Source organism: Cheilinus undulatus, linkage group 3 (assembly GCF_018320785.1).
Source record: "Cheilinus undulatus linkage group 3, ASM1832078v1, whole genome shotgun sequence".
NCBI classification, from domain to species: Eukaryota; Metazoa; Chordata; class Actinopteri; order Labriformes; family Labridae; genus Cheilinus; species Cheilinus undulatus.
In genome coordinates, this window is record NC_054867.1 from 55,863,580 (window position 1) to 55,883,879 (window position 20,300).

Consider the following 20,300-nt stretch of genomic DNA (forward strand, 5'->3'; position numbering starts at 1 on the left):
ATCAGAAAAAAGGTGGATAATGGGAATAAGGCAGCTTAAATGGGTGAGAAGTGGCAAAAATAGGCAAAAAGGGGCAAAGAATCGCAAAAAGCAGGATAAAAGTCTCAAAATGGGTGAAAAGTGACAAAAAGAAGTGACAAAAATGGGCAGAAAGCAGCAAAAAGGAGGGAAAATGGGCAAAAAGCATCAAAGAGTGGCAAAATGGGAAATAGGTGGCATTTAATTCCAAAAGACAGTTTAAATGGGCGAAAAGTGGCAAAAAGGCCAAAAAAGGGGAAAATTGGAAAAAGCAGGATAAAAGTGTCAAAAAAAATCGGAACAAATGGAAAAAATGTTTCAGATAAAGACATAAAAGAGCCACAGATCATCACAGAAGAGCCACATGTTGAGAAACACTGGTCTAAAACCTCCAAGAGTTTAATCTGTAAGGATGGTTTAAATAAAAAAAATCCACAAAAACACCAAAAAACAACAAATTGATCCATATTCAAAAATGAATGTAGTTTTACACAAACACAAAGCTTCTTCTCATACCTGCAGACAACATTAAATATGAAAAATAAGAAGTAAATATGTGCAGATGTCTGGGTGAGAACAGAGTAAATGTGGAGAGCCTGCTGAAGTTGTGTAACCTCGCTTTCATCAAAGCTGAGCTCTTATCGGCGGCGGAGCTGAGTGAGTCCACACAGCTGCAGGAGGTGACACAGTGACATCACAGAGGGTCCCGCGGACACTCACCCACCGCCAGACGTCAGCGGTGACGTGTACAGACCCTGGACTCTGATTGGTCACAGTCGATGGCTAATACTCTAGGTGAGGTAGAGAAAAGATCCTCTGCCTTATCTGTGTCTGAATTACTCAACAGACTCTCACTGTGTCATCTCTGCGTTCAGCCTTCAGTTAGGTTAGGCCATTCAGTGTTTTATTTTGAAAGAGCATTCACTCTGTTAAAATGAAGGAAAATTATTAGCTTTACTCACTTGTTTCATTTTGGAAACAGAAACAGTAAAACATAACTGTGATGCATGATTCAGGTTTTACTTTTCATTTTTTAAAAGAACAAAACACAATTAAACCAAGATTGAAAACAAAGCTGAATTTGGTTTTATGTATTTTTCGTTTGTCTTTGTGGTTTGGAAAAGGAAGGTCACATGAGCTGAGAGCAACTGAAATAAAACGTACTTCTCACCTTGGCTTTAATTTTGAAAACTTTACTTTTACTCCCACTTCATGGCCCCGCCCTTTTATTTCTTTACCATCTCACCATAAAAAATAAAAACACATCAATGCAAACTGGAGTATTTCTTCCTAAATTTTGTAATTTAACCATTCGAAATGAAAAAATATAAAATAAAATGAAATAATGGGGCAGTGCTTCCATTTTATCTCCTCTGGTACTAAACTGACCATTAATCTAGTCATTCTCTTCGTCTCACGTCTAAATCCCACCGGATGTGTGTTCAGTCTGTCTCTGCTTCGTCACAGAAACAGATCAGATTAGTTACAGTTTTAGCCAATCAGAGAGCCTCCTCGGCTCCGCTGTGGTCCGTCTCGGCTCCAGCGACCCGGAGCCCCTCACAGCAGATTCACAGGAACCACTGCACATCAGTTTAGCACGGAGAAGACTGGGCGAGGCAGGAAGTTTCGCCCTAACCAAATTAAAATACCTGTTTAAATTTCAGAATAAAATACTCTGAGTTGATGCCAGATTATCTAGGTCAGCGTTACTCAACCCTGCTCAACCAAAGAGCCAAATGGTTGGAAAAAAACCTTTGAGAGCCACGATTCAAGTGGTGAAAAGTGGAAAAAAAACAGCTTTAAGTAGCAATAAAAATAAGCTTATGGTGGCAAAAATAGTCAAAACGCAGCAAGAATGGATGAAAATGGGAGACAAAATGATGAAAGGGTCCGAAAGTAGTAAAATGGGTGAGGAGTGAAAAAATAAGTTACAGGTGGCAAAAAATGTGTAAGAAGTGACTGAAAGGGGCAAAAAGCTGTCGAAAGTGGCAAAAAACTCATGAAAAGGGCAAAAATGGGATAAAAGTGGCAAAAAAGTAGCAAAAATGGGAAAAAGGTAAGAAAAAGTGGTATTTAATGGCAAAAGGTAGCTGAAATGGGCAAAAAGGGGCAAAAAAAATAGTGAAAAAGGGCCAAAGTTTCCCTTTTTTTAAGGTTTTCTTGGTGACTAATATTTAAAATTAAGGCTCTAGAGCCACGCGTTGAGTGTCACTGATGTAGATCGTATTCAACCTTACTACATCTGGAGCTAAGAGGTCAGAGGGCCAAGAAGAAAAGGTCGTTTATCTAAACTGTACTGCTAAAATAAATGATAGTCAGCTGATCAAAGGCGTTTTTTCAGAAATGGGTTACTCAGTCATGGCAGAAGCACAAAAATCCAAATAAAAGGACAAAAAAGAGACAAATCCAAGTCCACCGTTCTCCAGCTCCTGCAGCTGAGCGGCAGCATCACGTGTTTCTGTTTTTACAGTCGTTTCTTCTCATACAGTCATGAGTGATTCTGTCATTTACATGTGAGCTCCTCTGTCCAGCAGTGTGGCCGTGCCGCTCCATGCTAAATACTTAAACACAGCCGTGGGGGTTTCCGGACGGCGGGGTGGTGCAGCCATGACAGACTGAGACAGTCCGGCGTTACGGTTCGGCCTCGCTGAATCAGTCTATCTATATAATTTTCTAATCGCAATTAATTGCAATTAATCACCCTTTTGATCCCATGTTAAAATTCCACTGTTTTGAATCCAGAGCTGTTTTTGGTCAGTTTGGATTTTTGTACTTAAACTAAGGGTAGCTAACTTCCTGTTTGGATCCAGACCTGCTTTATAGCTTCATCAAGGATTCTAACATAAGCGTAACCATGGAAACAGGATCTTGTTCTGGGTCTTAGAGGAAATGAGGGGTCAGTAAGACAGTGAGTGTGTGATAATGAGGTTAAGATGACTGTGAGACTTTAACGGTGGACTGATGTCACATCCCCGTGGCTGCAGAGACGCCGTGTAAGCGCCTCTTCCTGTCTCTACCTCAGCTTACTGAAGAGATCATGCAATCACTTCACTCAGGTTCTACTATTACTACTATGATCTGGGCCTGTTCTCTCTAGTGTTTACCCTGTCTGGAATCATAGATGTCAAACATATTTATGATTTAAGGTCAGCGAGGATGGCGGTGAAACGAGCTTAAAGCTGCAGTCTGCTCCGACAAGCCTGGTATCGAGCCAGGCGTCCTGAATCGATGCCCCACATTGAGCCTAAAACGGTCTGGTGTGCAGCTAGATTTATAAAACCTTGACACTTGGACTTGCCTGGAACAACTTGGACTTGTTCGTCCCATGTTCTCTCAGCTCAGGATAGACCGGGGTCAGTGTTCATCAGCTGTGATCTGCCTGATCAGTAGATTTCCATCCACTTGGACCTGGACCAGTTAAATCCCGATGACTCTCTTGTGTTCCTGCCAAGTGTCCAGATAAAAGTCCACTCACCCATCTATCTGACTCCATGCCCACTATCACACCATAACTGCTCTCTTTCTTGCGACACACTTGGCGCTCTTCCCACTGAATAAACACCACAGAGGAGTTTAATGGCTCACTTGGCCGGAGGAGATGCAGTTACATAAGTCACTGATGTGCTGTAATGCTGGTGAAGAAATAAATGTGGGTTAATCACTGAACTCTTACAAAGATCACTCAGACATTTTTAGCACAAAGGCCTTTTCTTGCACTTCTATTATTGCTGGGAGAAAATTTCCACAACTACAAAACCTTTTATAATAATCTAGTCCTTAGCACGATACAGCAGACAGGAAACGGTACGATGCATTAGGACAGGATATGACAGGCCAGTGACAGCTCTGCAGAGCTCTTACAGAACTTGTAAGTGAACTTCCCTGACAACCTTTCCCCTCAGCCTCAGCTTCTCTCTCTGTTTGTCATAGATTAGTCAATATTAGCATGCATATTTTGGGCTGAACATGGTAAACATCAGAGTCAACATTTTTAGGAGCTTTGGTGTGAGGATGTTTGCACGCTGATGAAGGATTTTAGCTCCAAGCACAGATTAAACTCACTCACACTGCATCACTGAACACTGCAATATGAAAATTCCAACTCAAACACATTTAATAATAATTTCTGATGTCTAAACCTGATTCAAAGAGCTGTTTTTTTCTGTGGTATTGAGTTATTTCAGTCCATCTCAATGTCTCAAAAACTCACAGTGCCTATAAACATATTCTTAGATATTTAACTCTTTTATAAATTAATCATAGTCAATATAATTTGGCTTTTTGACCCAAAAAATCTTTAATGTCAAAGTGAAAACAGATTTCTACAAAGTAATGTCACTGTAGTATAAAGACACCTGTTTCTGGAAGGTCCAGTCACTAGTTGGTAAGTATTCGGCTACCATTACACCATAAGGACAAAAGAACACTCCAGAGAAAAGATGATTGAAAAGTCTAAGTCAGAGGATGGAGACAGAAACATTTCCAAGTCTCTGAAGGTGGCAAATAATGGTCAAAAGGCAACAAAAATGGGTGAAAATGGGAGGGAAAAAATCGAAAAGGGGTCAGAAAGTGGCAAAAATTGGGTGAGAAGTGAAAAAACATGATTCACAGTTGGCATAAAATGGTCCAAAAGTGGTAAAAAAATGAGTGAAAAGTGACTAAAATAGGCAAAAAGCAGTCAAAAGTGGCAAAAATGGGTAAAAAAGAGAAAACAAGTTGTTTTTAGTGGCATAAGGTAGCTGAAATGGGTGAAAAGTGGTGAAAAAGGACAAAAACAGGCAAAAAGTAGCAAAAACAGGAAAAAAAGAGAAAACTAGTGGTATTTAATGACAAATGGCAGCTTAAATGGGTGAACAGTGGGAAAAAATGCCAAAAAGGGCAAAAATGGGATAAGAGTGACAAAAACAAGTGACTAAAATGGGCAAAAACTAGAAAAAAAGAGTAATTTAATGACAAAAGTCAGCCTAAATGGATGAAAATGGGGAGAAAAAAGGGTGAAAAAGGGCAAAAATGAGATAAAAGTGGCAGAATGGGCAAAAAAGTAGGGAAAAAGTAGTATTAATGGGCAATAGATAGCCTAAATGGAAATAAAAGTGGCAAAAGAATGGGTAAAAAATTGCAAAAAAGTGTCAAAATGGGCAAAAAATAGGGAAATGTGGTATTAAATGGCAAAAGGTAGCCTACATGTGTGAAAATGGGGAGAAAAAGTGGTAAAAAAGGGCAAAATTGGGATAAAAGTGGCAAAAATGGGTAAAAAAAGTGTCAAAATGGGCAAAAAGTAGGAAAAAAGTGGTATTCAATGGCAAAAGATAGCCAGAAGTGGCAAAAATGGGTAAAAAGTGGCAAAAACTAGGAAAAAAGTGGTATTTAATGACAAAAGTTAGCCTAAATGGGTGAAAATGGGAAGAAAATGGGTGAAAAAGGGCAAAAATGGGAAAAAGTGACAAAAAATGGGTTATAAAAAAAAGGGTCAAAATGGGCAAAAAAGTGGAGAAAAAGTGGTATTCAATAGCAAAAGATAGCCTGAAGTGGCAAAAATGGGTAAAAAGTGGCAAAAATGGCAAAACTAGGGAAAAAGTGGTACTTAATGACAAAAGTTAACCTAAATGTGTGAAAATGGGGAGAAAAAAGGGTGAAAAAGGGCAAAAATGGATAAAAGCGGCAAAAAATGGGAAAAAAATGTCAAAATGGGCAAAAAAGTATAGTGAAAAAAGTGGTATTAATTGGCAAAAGTTAGCCTTAATGGGCAAAAATGGGATAAAAGTGGCAAAAGAATGGGTAAAAAGTAGCAAAAACTGTCAAAATGGGCAAAAAAGTAGAAAAAAAGTGGTATTAAATGGCAAAAGATAGCCTGAAGTGGCAAAAATGGGTAAAAAGTGGCAAAAAATGGGTTATAAAAAAAAGTGTCAAAATGGGCAAAAAAGTGGAGAAAAAGTGGTATTCAATAGCAAAAGATAGCCTGAAGTGGCAAAAATGGGTAAAAAGTGGCAAAAATGGGTATAAAAGTTGGAAAAAGTGGTATTAAATGGCAAAAGGTAGCTTAAATGGGTGAAAAGTGGAATGAAATGGTGAAGAAGGGCAAACAGTTTCCCTTTTTTAAGCTTTTCTGGGGAATGATATTTAAAATTGAGACATAAAGAGCCACACGTTGAGTATCACTGATCTACAGCTTCAGACTGGAATAAGCAGGCAGTGGAGGGTTGGAGCTGGTGTATTCAACATTTATTTTGTCATTTTAAAAACCGTTTGAGGACAATCAAAATATAAATACATCTCTCTCTCATTCACACGCACACACCCAGACACACAACAATCCCCCTCACACACGCACAGACACACAACAATCCCCCTCACACACACCCAGACACACAACAATCCCCCTCACACACGCACAGACACACAACAATCCCCCTCACACACACCCAGACACACAACAATCCCCCTCACACACGCACAGACACACAACAATCCCCCTCGCACACACACAGACACACAACCCCGGCCCCTGATTTCAGAGTCAAAAGGTGCAACAATCAATCTTCAACAACAACGTGATCATCAGAAACGTTCAGAATCAGAGCCTGCATCACCATCACCATCATCATCATCACCATCACCATCATCATCATCATCATCATCATCATCATTCAGATTCCAAGAGCTTTGAAACACAGAGAGAGCAAATAGCAGGTCAGTAAAGGTGTCTTTTTACAGCCATAATACTCCAGATTTTCATGTAAACCTGCAGGAAAAGAGGACGTTTGTGTTCTAACTAACAAGCCTTTAAATTTGTGTGTAAGTCATCCTTCAAACATCCTCTTTAAAGAGCTTTCACCAAGTTTGTCTTCAGATGTTGGACTCCAAGCACCGACCGGTGGCATATTTGAATAAAAGTATGTCAGTAATGGAACAAAACTCTCCAAAGAAAAGGACAAAGTTATCACTCGGTACGTTTACATGCACGGCTAACTGAGCTACATTTAAAGCTCAGTTAGGATATTTAGCTGACTTCTGTCCTCAATACAAGCACCAAAGGAGAACTGACATATCAGTGGAGGTCTGCTAGACAGTGATATACCACCTTTCAGACAGTCAGCTCTGAAGGGTTTTAATGTTTCCCCTCTGTCTCAGTAGGAATGTGTTTGCACCAATGATGAGATTAAAGGATGTTACAGAGCCTGTGAGCAGTATCAATTATTAATTTTTAGGTTTCTTTTTAAAATACAGAACCAGGTTTTTACGTAGCAGGGAGTCTATTACCCTCCTGATTTAGCACAGACCTTATTCATGCTGCAGAGAGAAGTGGAAGTCAGCTTTCATATACAGATGCTGGTAAGATGTGCTCTGAGACAGAGGCAGCCAGTGGAAAATGCAGATGTGGACAATTGTGCTGTCTGACTTCCAGAACAATGCTTGGCTGGAGCATGCTCAGAATGAATGGTCCAGTTTGGGCTTTAGACTTGCACGTTTGTCCCTCACAGCAGGTAGTCTTCCTGCAGATTCCCATCCGTCAGGTGAGGTCAGTGCCAGCAGGGTGTGAACTGATGTTTCTGCTCAGTTCATCCTGATGAAGTCAGGAAGTTTTCAGGAGTTAGTGCAAGTGTGAACAGGTTGATTGTAGACGTTTGGTTTGGTACACTTCCAGACAGACTGACAATAACTCGGCTTTTACTGACGGCATGTAAACGTACTGAGTCTGAAGGTTTGAAAGGTTTCAGAGACAGAAGAGTGGGGAACATCAGGAATTAAATCTCACAAAAAAGCCCCAACATGCTAAAAAACCCTGCTGAATCCAATCCACTGAGCTGTAATCTAAGGAAGTGTAAATCTGTATTACTGAGGTTGTTTTGCATGTTTTAGACCTACATTTGCTGCATTAAATCACACTTTTCATCCAGTTTTCATCTCTGAACATTATCGTATCATTTACTTTGATCATTTTAGGTTTGATTTAAGGATTAAAACAGAAAGTGTATGAAAAGCTTTGCTGGTTTGTGCTTTCAGAAGTAATAAAGAACAGAAAATTGGGAACAAACCTCAAAAGGCACTAAAAAAACTTGAAAGTTGAATTTTCAGGAGTAAATGAAGAAAAAATACAAAGCTATAAAAAGGGCATGACTGATGATGACAGTTTTATAAAAAGTTAAAGAAAATAGAACTTTGACTAAAAAATTAGGTTTGATTGACATTGAAATCGACCAATCACAGCCGGCTGATTCCATGTGATGGAATAAAACAGGTAATTTTCTTTATTTAATCTATGAAAGACAACATTTAAATAGCAGCAAAATCATCTAAAAAAATCAGTAACTGTCCTTTAATTTCAAAATGCAAACAAAATATTTACTTTTTCTAGTTTTAATAATTTAAGGTGGACTAATTTTTGTTGGTGTTGGAAATGTTGTAAATAATTTTATTTTGGATGTCTGAGTGAGCGATTTAATGCACGTTTAAATCAATAAGTCCATTCTTTAAACATGTTTGGATATGAAAGTAGGTCAGAGCATTTACTGTGATTTAAAGATCTAAAACATGCAGAACCTCCGTTAACTCTCCAGAAAACGTCCCTGTAAGCGCCGCCGCCCCGCTCAGACTGTTTCTGTCCGTCTAACACTCTGGAGGTTGAAATAAAGACCGAACTGTGGAGGAACATCTGGCCCTCATACAGAGACTCCACACATGAATCAGGAACATTTCAGCGTGAGGCCACCGTTTCCACGCCGTCTCTCTGCGGTCTGGAGCTTCCTGCGGAGCTCCCTTTCATTTACCGTAGGATGATAACGGCACTTTGAACGTCTCAGAGCTGTTAGCTTCCCTTTAAAGATTCCCCACATCCACAGAGTCAATCATAAAACACCAAACAGAAGCACATGGTCTGACCGCAGTCCTGCAGGGCCGTGGAGTTCTGTTATCCCAGCAGAGAACAGAAGAAGCCCAAAAACAACCACAGATTTATTCTGAGTGTTTCCTTCTGCTCTCTGAAGCTGTGGTGAAGGAGTCTGTGACACCTGGAACCCTCAAACACGTCACAGACCAGAGGTCACAGGTCAGATCACATGAAGAGGTCGCTCTGAGTCACTCCGGGGTCTTCTGGAGCTTCAACTGTTGGAACAGTTCTTAAAGATATCTGTCAGAGGTGAGCTGCATGTATGGACAGAGAGAAAAGAGCTGACTTTGACTTCTTCCTCCTGCTCCGGAGGGAAATGCCGCGTTCAGTGGTGGGTGCAGTTAACGGGCTAAACCATTCCAGTCAGAGCGGCTGGTATCAGCATCAGAATTACTGTCAGTCCATCTAATCCTGCAGATTTCCATCAGCTCATTCCTGCAAACTCTGCCTAACTGAAGTGGATCCATCTGTAGCAGTCCATGCCTACTGCTGGAGGATTCTACAGTCCAGATGTAAACACGCACATTCAATGGAAAACCCTGGAATAATTTAATGAGAGCAGCTCAGTCTGGCAGGATTCTGGTCCAGAAAATGAAGTTCTGGTAACATTAGCCACACTTGGCTAACCCTTTTAGCACGGTGTTCCTGCAGACACTTGTTAGATAAACTCTGATCAGTTTGAACTCTGTATTTTTACTAACATTAGACCTGTCAACTAAATGCAATATTTCATAATGAAATTACTCCAGTGAACACAGATTATACTCTAGAACATTCCCTGTGACCGATCAGGAGGGGCGGGGCTTATGGCTACTATCACACATCCAGAGTGGTCATCAAGCATGATGAAGCTGCCTTCTCCTCCTCTTCTCTCAGATACAACCTTTACACTGCTATGTTGATTCTATTTAACCTCAAACAGCACAGATATGACCGCTAAACACTCATCCCAGTGGCAGGATCACCGCTTCCTCTGTTATTTTGGATTTCTCTCGTCTTTTGTCCTGTGACGTGTGTGAAATGTGACGTCTCCTGTTTTTCATTTTGGATGTGGATGAACTGAAGTGAGGTGCTTTGTATCGACGAGCCTTCGGGCTGATCATTTTGCCTGACAAAAGTCAGATCATAACATGTCCATATAGCAGATTTTATTTTTACAGCACTTTTCCACTTTGTGAAAAAAGAGCAGCAGGAGAAGTCTGAGCTCTGTCTGCAGTTGGTAACCTGACACGCCAGATGGATTAGTTTGAAAAAAAAAAAAAACTCAGAGGGTTATTGGATGAATGTTCTGTCCTCACATCTTTACGGGCCAATCAGAGCAACAAAACACATGACGTAGCCGCGACCAAGGACTAAACTCCATAGAGAGCTGCATAAAGGCCGGCTCAGACTACACAATTTTTTTGGTCGTTCACGGTGGCACCATGACAGACTATGCAACCAAAATCTGGTCCCATCTTGGCTGACAGCCTGGCCACACTACAAGAGTGGTCAGGACTGCTCCCCGTATGCTGACGTCACCACTGTCTCCGCAACTGAGTGCGAGTTCACAGGTCGTCGGGGGGCGGGCCAAAGAGTGTCAATTACTCTGCAACAGAAGTGCTATGTGTGATTATATCGGTCTTTCTGCTAAAAAAAAAAAAAAAGGAAAATAAGAAACAATTATGGATTGGGTTATGGAAATTAAGTATGGATGTATCAAGGGGACAACAATATGGACTGGCTCTTTTTCAGATAGAACTTAAGGTATGCATGTAATAATGTAAATAAAATAAAATGTACATGTTAGTTTTTGGGAATAAATGGGGATAAAAGTGGTAAATCTAGTAAATGATGATGCAAAAATAAGGAGCAAATGCTCTCCTGTTGTTAGACATCAGGATTCACGTCGTTAATGTCAGGTCAGGGTGTCAAACTAGACGATGACGTATGAAAAATTCTGACATGCTAGTCTTATTGAATCATGGTCGTGAGGAATCGTAAGCAGTCTTGGACGCGTCGCTAATTATGCCACACTACAAGACGGTTTGTCGTTCCTGACTCTCAAAATTGAGACCGAGTTTTGACGACGAGCTGGGACGTTGCAGTCGGGCTTAAATCTGGCTGAATTTGTGTAGTCTGAGCCGGCCTTAACGCAAACCATGGCGACTGTAGACATGTCAGTACTCGACTTTTGTGGATTTTGAAAAGAAAACAACTCACTGTGTTCTTTGTTCTTCTTTTAACAAAGAAATGTCGTCAAGTTCTGATAAAACTGGTGCTTTAGCAGCATCCACGCTAATCTCTTCCGCCATAATTGCACCAGCCTCTTGTTGCTGCTTGCTTATGTCTCGACTCCACCATGCCCGAAAGTACTGCCCCTCGTCGCTGATTGGTCCTGTCACTTTCTATTCGGGCCCAAACGTTTCACATGGGAGCTTTGACAAAAACAAACTAGGTATTATTTTCAGGAGATTTGCTCTGAACGAGCCTTAAGTTAAAGAAGAGGAAGTTTAAATCAGTGGTTCACAACTGGTGGATCGGGACCCAAAAGTGGGCTGTGGAGCTGTCTTTGGTGGGTCTTTTAGTGCGTTTGTTCCACTTTTTAAGCTTTTGACAGAAAAGGAAATAATAAACATTTTCCCCTAAATTATTCAAAAATATTCAGTATGAATTTACTCAAACTTATAAGAGATTTATGGAAACTTAAGGTAATTTTTACAAAAAGAAAGAGGAGTTTTCCTAAAACTTTTGGGGGAGTTTTCTTTGGGCATTTCCTCTGAAACTTTCGGTGCTCTTCTCTGGGACTTCTCTAAATTTTAACAAAATTTCACAAAGAATAAGAGACTCTCAGGACTTTTCCCAGAAACTTTTAGCAGAATTTTCAGGGAGCAGGGAATTTTCACATGATTTTATAGATTTTATCCTGTATTTTTCTGATAATACTTTCAAGGATTTTTCTTCTTTATTCCTGGTATAATACAATAATTTCTAATTTTCCTCAGTCTCTTTGTGCTGTATTCTCAGGCTCTAACAGCCCCATCTTTAAATAAATAAATCAGACTGATTGATAAATACTTCAGAGGTTTGGGTGGTGGTCTGTCGTTATGGATCCTGAGGTGGATCCCGAGGCTAGACTGTTGAAAACCACGGCTGTAAAGAACTAAAACCTGAGTGGAGGTGAACAAAAGGAGCAGACAAATGAGACTCATCTATTTCTCTCAGGCTTTGGCTGCAGATCATCTGCTGCTTAAAGTCAGAAGGAATGTGGCTTTTTAAACACGTATTCTAAAATATGGTCTGTTTAATGTGCCGGTCTGTTTTTAAACAGAGGAAAAAGGGTTGAGGTTTTCTGAATTCCATCTGCCATGGCTGCTGTGAAGAACACCGCTGACTTCCTCAAATGGTCATTTTTGTCTTTAACTGAGGAGTCTTTTAAAGAAACCTGAATAAATAAGATTTATTTATTTAAAAGCAAACCAGTATTTCCTTTAAACGTGGGATTACCATCGTATGATGGAGAAAAGCTGGTAAAAAGTGGTGCTACACCTAGATGGTCCAGTAAGCTGTGAAGCTGCTGTACTCGATGACTGGGTGCAGGTTTTGATAGCGTGCAGCTGCAGTGATGACAGCCACGTCTCGATATTTTATACTGGGAAACTGGTTGTGCTGGTAGACAGGACACAGGCAATGTTAAGATTAAAAAAAAAAAAAAAAAAAAAAAAGATATGTCATCAGATCCACCACAGATCCCCTCACTATCACATCCACCACAGATCCCCTCAGTAACATTCAGAGAAGCAAATGAAATGACAGAAACAGGATCAACTTAACGTGAATGTTTTCTCAGGAAGCAGCTCTCAGTCTGGGTCTGAATGGATGAAGTGTCTCAGCTCAGGTTTAATCTCATAAAGTCTCACTGATGTCTTTTTACCCTGTCCTGTTAGCTTCAACTTCAGCAGCCAAAATAAAGACCCCCCAGTCCCAGAAGGGTCCTCTGCAGTGATTTTACACAACAAAAAAGGGACAGAGGAATTTAAAAACTGATGTAAAACCTCCCCGTCTCTCTGATTTCCTTCAGCCGTGGTGTTTCCTGTCAGACTGAGTGACAGAAATACAAACTGCTTCTTCAACTCTTGTCCTTCGTCTCTTTGTGTCTCTGTGTCCGTGTCTTGGTCTGTGTTGCACCTTGGAATCCAGCAGGGGGCGCTGTTAGGACGTCTTTCCCAGCTCTATCTTCTTCTGGATGACCCGAGCCGAGTGGTAGATGAGCGAGTCGATCAGACCGGCGACTGTAGGGAATGTAAGCAACAAATGAGGAGAAAAACCATCATTTTTTTAATATATAAATATATATATTCATTTATGTGTCACCAAAGAGATCACTAAATCACATTATTATCACACAGAGTCAGGATGGAGGCACTGACCTGTAAATACACCTCCAATAATGGCACAGACTCCTGTTAGAAAGTGTGTAAATGATCTGAAGAGAGAGAGAACACTTAATCGGTCACTGAGTGGTAATAAATAAATATTCGAACATGAAAACATGACTTAGGTTAATAAAGTATGGTCAAAGCCCAGCAGGACATTCTTTTACAAACGGAGCTCCTCCGTGGTCTCCTACCTGTGTTTCTCTGTGAATTTCACCATCATCGGAGAAAGCTCGTATAAAACAAACACCCCAGGCAGCCCCTGGTCCCCTATCAACCCGTTAGCCACTTTCTCATGCCGTGTGACTGAAAACTGATTTGTTTTTACCACCTGTTGAAGCCAAAAGACAAGGGAGGATTAGAACACTTGGTTTGGGATTAAAATCTCATCCTACCCTATTCCAACAAAGATCAGGACGCCCTACCTTTATAGAGGTAAAACAGGGATTAGATCAAGTAAGATTTTAGTGGAGTCAACTAAAATAACTGAAAATATTTAACTGGATAAATGTGTTTCAGTCTTATCTGAAAGCTAAATAAAGATTTTGTTATAAATGTAGATATCAGCAGAACCTCCAGGCTGAATAAAGACTGAGATTAAGGAGGATGTTTGTGGAATTCAGTCAAAATAAAGGAAACCACACTCACCTCTCCGTCAGTCTTCATATAGATGGTCGGAACAATTTTCACAAAATACTGGTACATCATCGATGCTGTGGGGGAAGTAAAGCTGTTAGACTGAGATAGACCCAAAGAAAACACTTAATATCATTCTTTACCAATGGTTTTAGTTATGCTCATAAGACAAAAATAAATAAGGAGAGACAAAAGGCAGCTTTAAAGAAGAAACCTAACAGAGGAGTTAAAATAGGATGAATTATGAAATAGACCAAAATATGAAACAAAAGGATTTTTCAGTCAGGAGGTTTAACATGTTAAACTTTTATGTGCATGATAGTTTATTCTATATTCCTGTAAATTATCCCTCAGATGGTGAAAAAAAATATATTACATATATATTATAAATGTATAATATTACTCTATGGCAGTGGTTTTCAAAGTGTGAGGCAGGCCTCCCCTGGGGGGCGCCACAGAGCTCCAGGGGAGGCGCAGTACCATAAACCTGAAAAAAGGGGATTTGCTTTGCTAACCTCTGCTGTGCATTGAAGAAAATTGAATAGACTTAGTTCATGAAGGGACTACGCTATAGAGCACTGTTATTCAACCAAAGAGCAAAGTTGTTGAAAAATACCTTTGCAAGAGCCACAATCTAAGAGGTGAGAATTGGCAAAAACAGCTTGAAGTAGCAATTAAAAATAGGTTAAAGGTGGCAAAATGGTCAAAAAGTAGCAGAAATGGGTGAGAAGGGACAAAAAAATGTGTGGAAAGTGACCGAAAGTTGGCAAAAAGCAGTCAAGAGGGGCAAAAATGGGGAAAAAATAGAGGAAACAAGTGGTATGTAATGGCAAAGGGTAGTTTAAACAGGCATAAAGTGGCAAAAAATTGTGAGAAAGGGCAAAATGGGAAAAAAATGGCAAAAAGAAGAGGCAACAATTGGGAAAAAAGGAAACAAGTGGTATTTGATTGCAAAAGGTAGCTTAAATGGACGAAAAGTTGCAGAAAATGGTTAAAAAAAAAGGGCAAAAAACTGCATGGAAATTAGGGAAAAAGTGGCAAAAAGATGTCGCAAAAATTAGCAAAGAAATTGGGGAAAAAAGGGATATTTAATGATGAAAGGTAGCTTACATGGGCAAAAAGGTGAAAAAGGGCAAAAATGGGTTAAAAGTGGAAAAAATAGGGAAAAAGAAGCAAAAAGAAGTTTTAAAATGGCCAAAAAATTTGAAAAGGGGGTATTTAATGGCATTATAACTGAATAAGAGGGGAAGGCAGATGTTTAGGACATTTGCAAACCAAAATATCCAAAATATATTAATGTTAAAAATGTTTAAAGATCAGACATAAATGTTTGAAAGGTTTTTTTTTTTAAAAATCTGAATCATTTTGAGGGTGGGGCCCACCGAATGAATAATTTCTTCTTGGGGGAGGCTCAGTCACACACTTTGAAAACCCCTGGGTTAGGATAACCGCTGGGTGGCGCTGTTTGTTCCCTCCTCGTCATTTCTCTCCTCTTTATTTGACTCCTCTGTCTGTCCCTCCTTCCTCTATCCGGTTATGGAGGTCTGCCCAAAAGACATTTAAACGCTGCTGAACTCTAAAATACGATCAAATTCCAGTTAGAAACCATAAGACCAAATACATTTGAACACACAGCTCAAGGTAAGATCGACTTTAGAGCGTTTCTAGAGGATTCGTTGGTGAAAGACGTCAGTAGTGAGAGAAAAGTCTCCGTGTTTATCAGTCAAGGCCACAGGTGACGTTAGCCTACTTAGCATGCTAAGCTAACGCTATCAACTACAGAGACTGCATTAAAAAGAGCCTGAATGTTTAAACTCTGGTTCTGTAACCATTTAAACAGTTTAATCGCGTTAGATCGACCAGTGTGGGTGTTTTATGTCAGTGAGCTCGCTGCTTTAGCCTAGCCTGGTTCAGTCTGATAACACTGCTGTCATTAAGCTGCTCTGTTTAATCAACACTACCGTCAGGAGCAGACGGCAGGACTGACCTTTAACCCCTAGCTGGCTCTGAAGTGGCCAACATTTAGAGGGTTTACTAGACTGGGAGGTAAGATGAGTACCAGTTATTACCCTAAAGATGGGCTGAAACAGAGTAAATGGGTCAATGTTTGAGTTTAAAGCTGAAACTCCAAATGACAGTGAAATAATAAAAAGAGATCTCTGCTTATTTCACTATTGGCTCCTACAGAATGTGCTTCATCCTAATATGAGGTAGATTTAAAGCTGTAGAGTTTTCATTTATGAGGAAAGGCAGTGCAATCTGGAAAGATAAGGGTTTTATTTCCAAAAGAGGCACTGCATTTTCATACCTTTAATTCATACTATCTTTCTGATCAGTTTTAAGTGGAATTTCACTTGGAAATGATGAATACTGCTAAAGAAAACTTCAAACTACAACACTGAGGAAAATAACTACAGGCTGGATAAAAACTGGAATTCATGGTTAGATTATTTCCCCATTTTTTAAAATGACTAAGGACCAAAAAAGTACAAACTCTTGAAAAAATTAAGTCTATATCCAAGTGTTGTGTTTTAGAGGACTAAATGTAAGAGTAGGAGTTTTCTGGCATTGTTTGTATTTAACCTCCTGAGACCCGAACTTTTCTTTGGAATGCAATTTTCCATATAAATTCCACACAAATTCCCTAAAATTTCAAAGAAAATACTATAAAATTTGGCAAGATTCTTAAGCATATTTTTAAAATAACCCATAAAAAGCACCTCAAAATTTCCCCCCAAATGCTAAACAGTACAATAAAATGTTCCCATCAAGAATCCGTGTAGTTAAATTTCTGAAATCTTTCAAGAGAAGTTCCCAAACATCAGCGTACATTCAACCTAAATATCACAGCAAATTCCTAAAAATATGGAAGGACATTCCTTGAAATTCTCCATGAAAATGACAAAAAAATACATCCAAGCAAATTATCTTAAATATTTTCCTTTTTTTTTTCAATTTTATCTTCCACCACCCATAAATTCTCAATGAAATTCCCCAAAAATTAAAAATAAATGTCCAAAATTTCCATGAAAAGGACAAAAAATTAAATAAATAAAAAAAAAATTAAGAATCCCCAAACAACTTTCCCAAATTTCCATAAAAAAGGCCAAAATTTTCCTCAAAGCAAAGTTCTCCTAAACTTTCAATGAATCTCTACAAATTTCAGAAATATATACCCTAAATTTTCATGAAAATACTATAAAATTGCAAAGCAGATTCCCTGAAATATCCAAATAGCAAATTCTCCATTTTAAGGAAACTACTTTAACTTTGACGGACATTCAGACATACCTCAATAAGACATAAAAGAAACACGGGCGATGGTACAAAGGTACAATGAAAGAATAAACACTGCTAAAGGAACAGCTTAGAATCCTAAATTTATGAACATTTTTCTTCCGTGTTTGTGATTTGCTTAAGCTTATTTTCTTTTAAACTGCGTTTAACTTAATTCACAGTGACTTTTAAAGTAATGCTATTTATGCCCGTCACTATCTATGCCTTAAATATGAATGTCATAGAGGCATATAATCCTCCCTCTGTCCCACAGCGCTGAAATACACTGAGAATTTACAGAAGGGAAGGTAATATGCTGTTTCAGCATCAGTATGGATGTTAACACAATGACAGCCAAGCTTCAAGGCCATGCACTGTGAAAATGGCTTCTGTATCAGTTAATGAGGATCAGTAACTGTTCCTGTTTTAAAGTTAATTATTTTGATAGCTGGTCTACTAAAAGCAGAGCAGTACGCTGCAGAGAGAAGTTTATATAATTGTAACTGTGCGGTACTGAATGAACATTACTTCCTCCACACTGTTTACTGAGGGACTTGTATGGCTGGATTTACCTGCTGAAGCAAACTGTTGGGTCCTGTTTCTTACTTTTGTGTGTGCTGTATTTACGGACATGTATTTTACTTGTTAGGTTTAACACAAATAATGTCAGGAAAATGTGCAACATAAGCTTTAATATCAGCTGCGTCTTTCTGCAGGCTGAACAGTGCTTTGTTAAAACGGCTCTCCTTTGGTCTCTTCTCTGCAGATGCCCGTGGCCGTAGGTCCGTATGGTCAGACCCAGCCCAGCTGTTTTGACCGGGTCAAAATGGGCTTCATGATGGGGTTTGCAGTAGGCATGGCTGCAGGTGCCATGTTTGGCACTTTCTCTTGTCTAAGGTAAGTCTGAACTGAGCATAAACCCAAAGTATTTCACACTCTTTATAGTTCCAGGAGGAGATGAGACACTGTATTTGTTGCTTTTCAGATCAGCTGTCAGAGTTAAGCATTCAGTTTGAGCTGTAAAAATGTCTTTTACTGTGGTCCTGACGGTTAAGTATGATGTGGATAGGATCATTGGGGGGATGTTACCTGGAGCGTTATAAAGTATCTGTACGCAATTAATGTCATGTTTATCTTAGTTAACATGAGCAAACATTCAGATTTTCAACAAAACAATCAAGACATGCATCCAAAAATACATAAACATTTATATTTGATAGTAAAATTCAGATTGAGTTTTGTTTTCAGGTACTAGAGGAAGGGGGATAAAACTACTGGTAGTTGGCCGTCAGATATTAAAAATCTTTAGTTGCTATAATCGTCTACAGCACTGATCATCAACCGGCGGCCCGAAGGCCAAATCAGAAGATTTGAAGATTGCTAAATTCAGAAAAGGAGGAAAAGAAGATGTTCTGATTTTAGGAGAGTCTTTTGGCTTCAAATGTCTGCAGCTGTTAAACCCATAAAAAAATACTACTGAAATAGTTTTAGAATGATCTGATGTTGATCTGTTTTTACAATAATTCACTCGTCATTCATTATTAGTAAATATATTAATGGGTTAAGACTGGCAGAAATGTTGCAAAAATGGCCAGAGGAAGTGATGAAAAGGAGTTAGAGAGTGGCAAAATGGGTTTTGGAGAGGCACAAAGGGGCAAAAATGTGCAGGAAAAGAGGTTAAAATGTGGCAAAAAAAATGCAAAAAGTATAAAAAATGAGTTATTAGTAAGAAAAATGGTGCAAAAAAAGTAATGAAAAAGGGTTAAAAAGTGGCAAAAATGGATACAAGAATGGCAAAAAGGGGCATATATGTGCAGGAAAATTGGTTCAAAAGGGTTGGAGAAAAGAAAAATGGTTTTAAAGAGGCAAAAAGTTATCAAAAAATGAGTTATAAGTGGCAAAAATATGGCAAAAATAGCCTGGCAAAGTAGTGAAAAGGGGTAATAGAGTGGGACACGGGAACAGTAATTGGCAGGAAAGTTGCAAAAATGGGTTAAAGAGTGTCAAAATGGGCAAAAATGGCAAAAATTGTTTTAAAAGTGGCAAAAATGATCAAAAATAATTTGAGGTGCAGAAAATGTTGCAGAAATGGCCAAATGAAGTAATGAAAGGGGTTACAAGCGTCAAAAATGAATTAACATTAGTGCTTAATCACAATTAGGGGAGCCCCATTATTTGGGATTTTCAGGGCCCGGACAGTCCTGTGGGCCGGCCTGTCTCTGTGTGGCCTGCTGCATTATAGATAACAGGGATAGAGCTCACTGCAATACCTAAAAATTTCCTGCATTTTGAAAAGAAATACAAATACTAACACAATAATATTATAATCAGACCAAAATATTAATTTAATTTAATTTTGATTAATCTTGATTTAATTTTTGTTTATTTGAAAGTCCGGCCCCCAGAGTCTCTGTCGAGACTAAATCTGGCCCTTGTGCAGATGTGGTTGATGACCCCTGACCTACAGTCTGGATTCTTTTGTCTTAACCAAACAGATCAAGTCTGGTACTGGACTACTGACTCACTTAGACCACTCCTGTACTTTTTCACAGCAGTTTTGAATGTAAATATCAAGTTTGCTTAAAACTGTAAAGCTAGGGTTAACTAAATCCACTGGGCTACCCAGCAGTTATCCTATCCAGTTTCTTGTTTAAAGTTTTAAAGAATGAATTTAAACAACTTGCCGGTTAAACTGTTGATATTCAGTCCCAGTACTCTAAGGACGCCTGACCCTGTAACTTGCTGGTTAATAATAACTGTCTCTTCTGTCTGCAGGATCGGCATGCGTGGCAGGGAGCTGATGGGAGGAGTGGGGAAGACCATGATGCAGAGCGGGGGGACGTTTGGCACATTCATGGCCATCGGTATGGGAATCCGCTGCTGAGGAAGATGAGGAACGGCCTTCTCTTCCTTCACACACCTGTACAGCTATGGGACTCTTCCTGTTATTACAACCACGGCTCTCTGTCTGCTCGATGCTGTCGCAACCTCAACCCTCAGTCTAGTTTTGTCAATAAAAGTTCAGTTTGTCAAAGGCTTCTCAGAGTTACTGTGACACTTTCTAACAA

General features: G+C 39.4%; 2 protein-coding genes across 3 annotated transcripts in view; one reads left to right on the forward strand and one right to left on the reverse strand.

Moving 5' to 3' along the window:
• Positions 1-11,223: 11,223 nt before the first annotated feature.
• The window catches only part of ergic3 (ERGIC and golgi 3), a 29,478-nt gene continuing 20,401 nt past the window's right edge, over positions 11,224-20,300 (reverse strand). For both annotated transcript variants that reach the window (XM_041783244.1, XM_041783243.1), the window contains 4 exons: positions 13,969-14,033; positions 13,515-13,651; positions 13,315-13,370; positions 11,224-13,176 (listed from right to left, as the gene is read on the reverse strand). In XM_041783244.1, the coding sequence (XP_041639178.1) occupies positions 13,097-13,176; positions 13,315-13,370; positions 13,515-13,651; positions 13,969-14,033 (338 nt within the window). In that variant the 3' untranslated portion in view covers positions 11,224-13,096. The remainder of the gene's footprint in view (positions 13,177-13,314; positions 13,371-13,514; positions 13,652-13,968; positions 14,034-20,300) is intronic.
• Positions 15,466-20,271, forward strand: romo1 (reactive oxygen species modulator 1). Its single transcript, XM_041783245.1, has 3 exons — positions 15,466-15,597; positions 17,999-18,129; positions 20,008-20,271. The coding sequence occupies exons 2-3, from the start codon at positions 17,999-18,001 to the stop codon at positions 20,114-20,116; spliced, it is 240 nt and encodes a 79-aa protein (XP_041639179.1). The 5' UTR covers positions 15,466-15,597; the 3' UTR covers positions 20,117-20,271.

What these genes read in the sequence shown, in the direction of transcription:
- romo1 (XM_041783245.1), top strand. Translation starts at nt 17,999, where the DNA reads ATGCCCGTGGCCGTAGGTCCGTATGGTCAGACCCAGCCCAGCTGTTTT. An exon ending in GGCACTTTCTCTTGTCTAAG is followed by an intron (nt 18,130 to 20,007) that starts GTAAGTCTGAAC and finishes TTCTGTCTGCAG; the next exon opens with GATCGGCATGCGTGGCAGGG.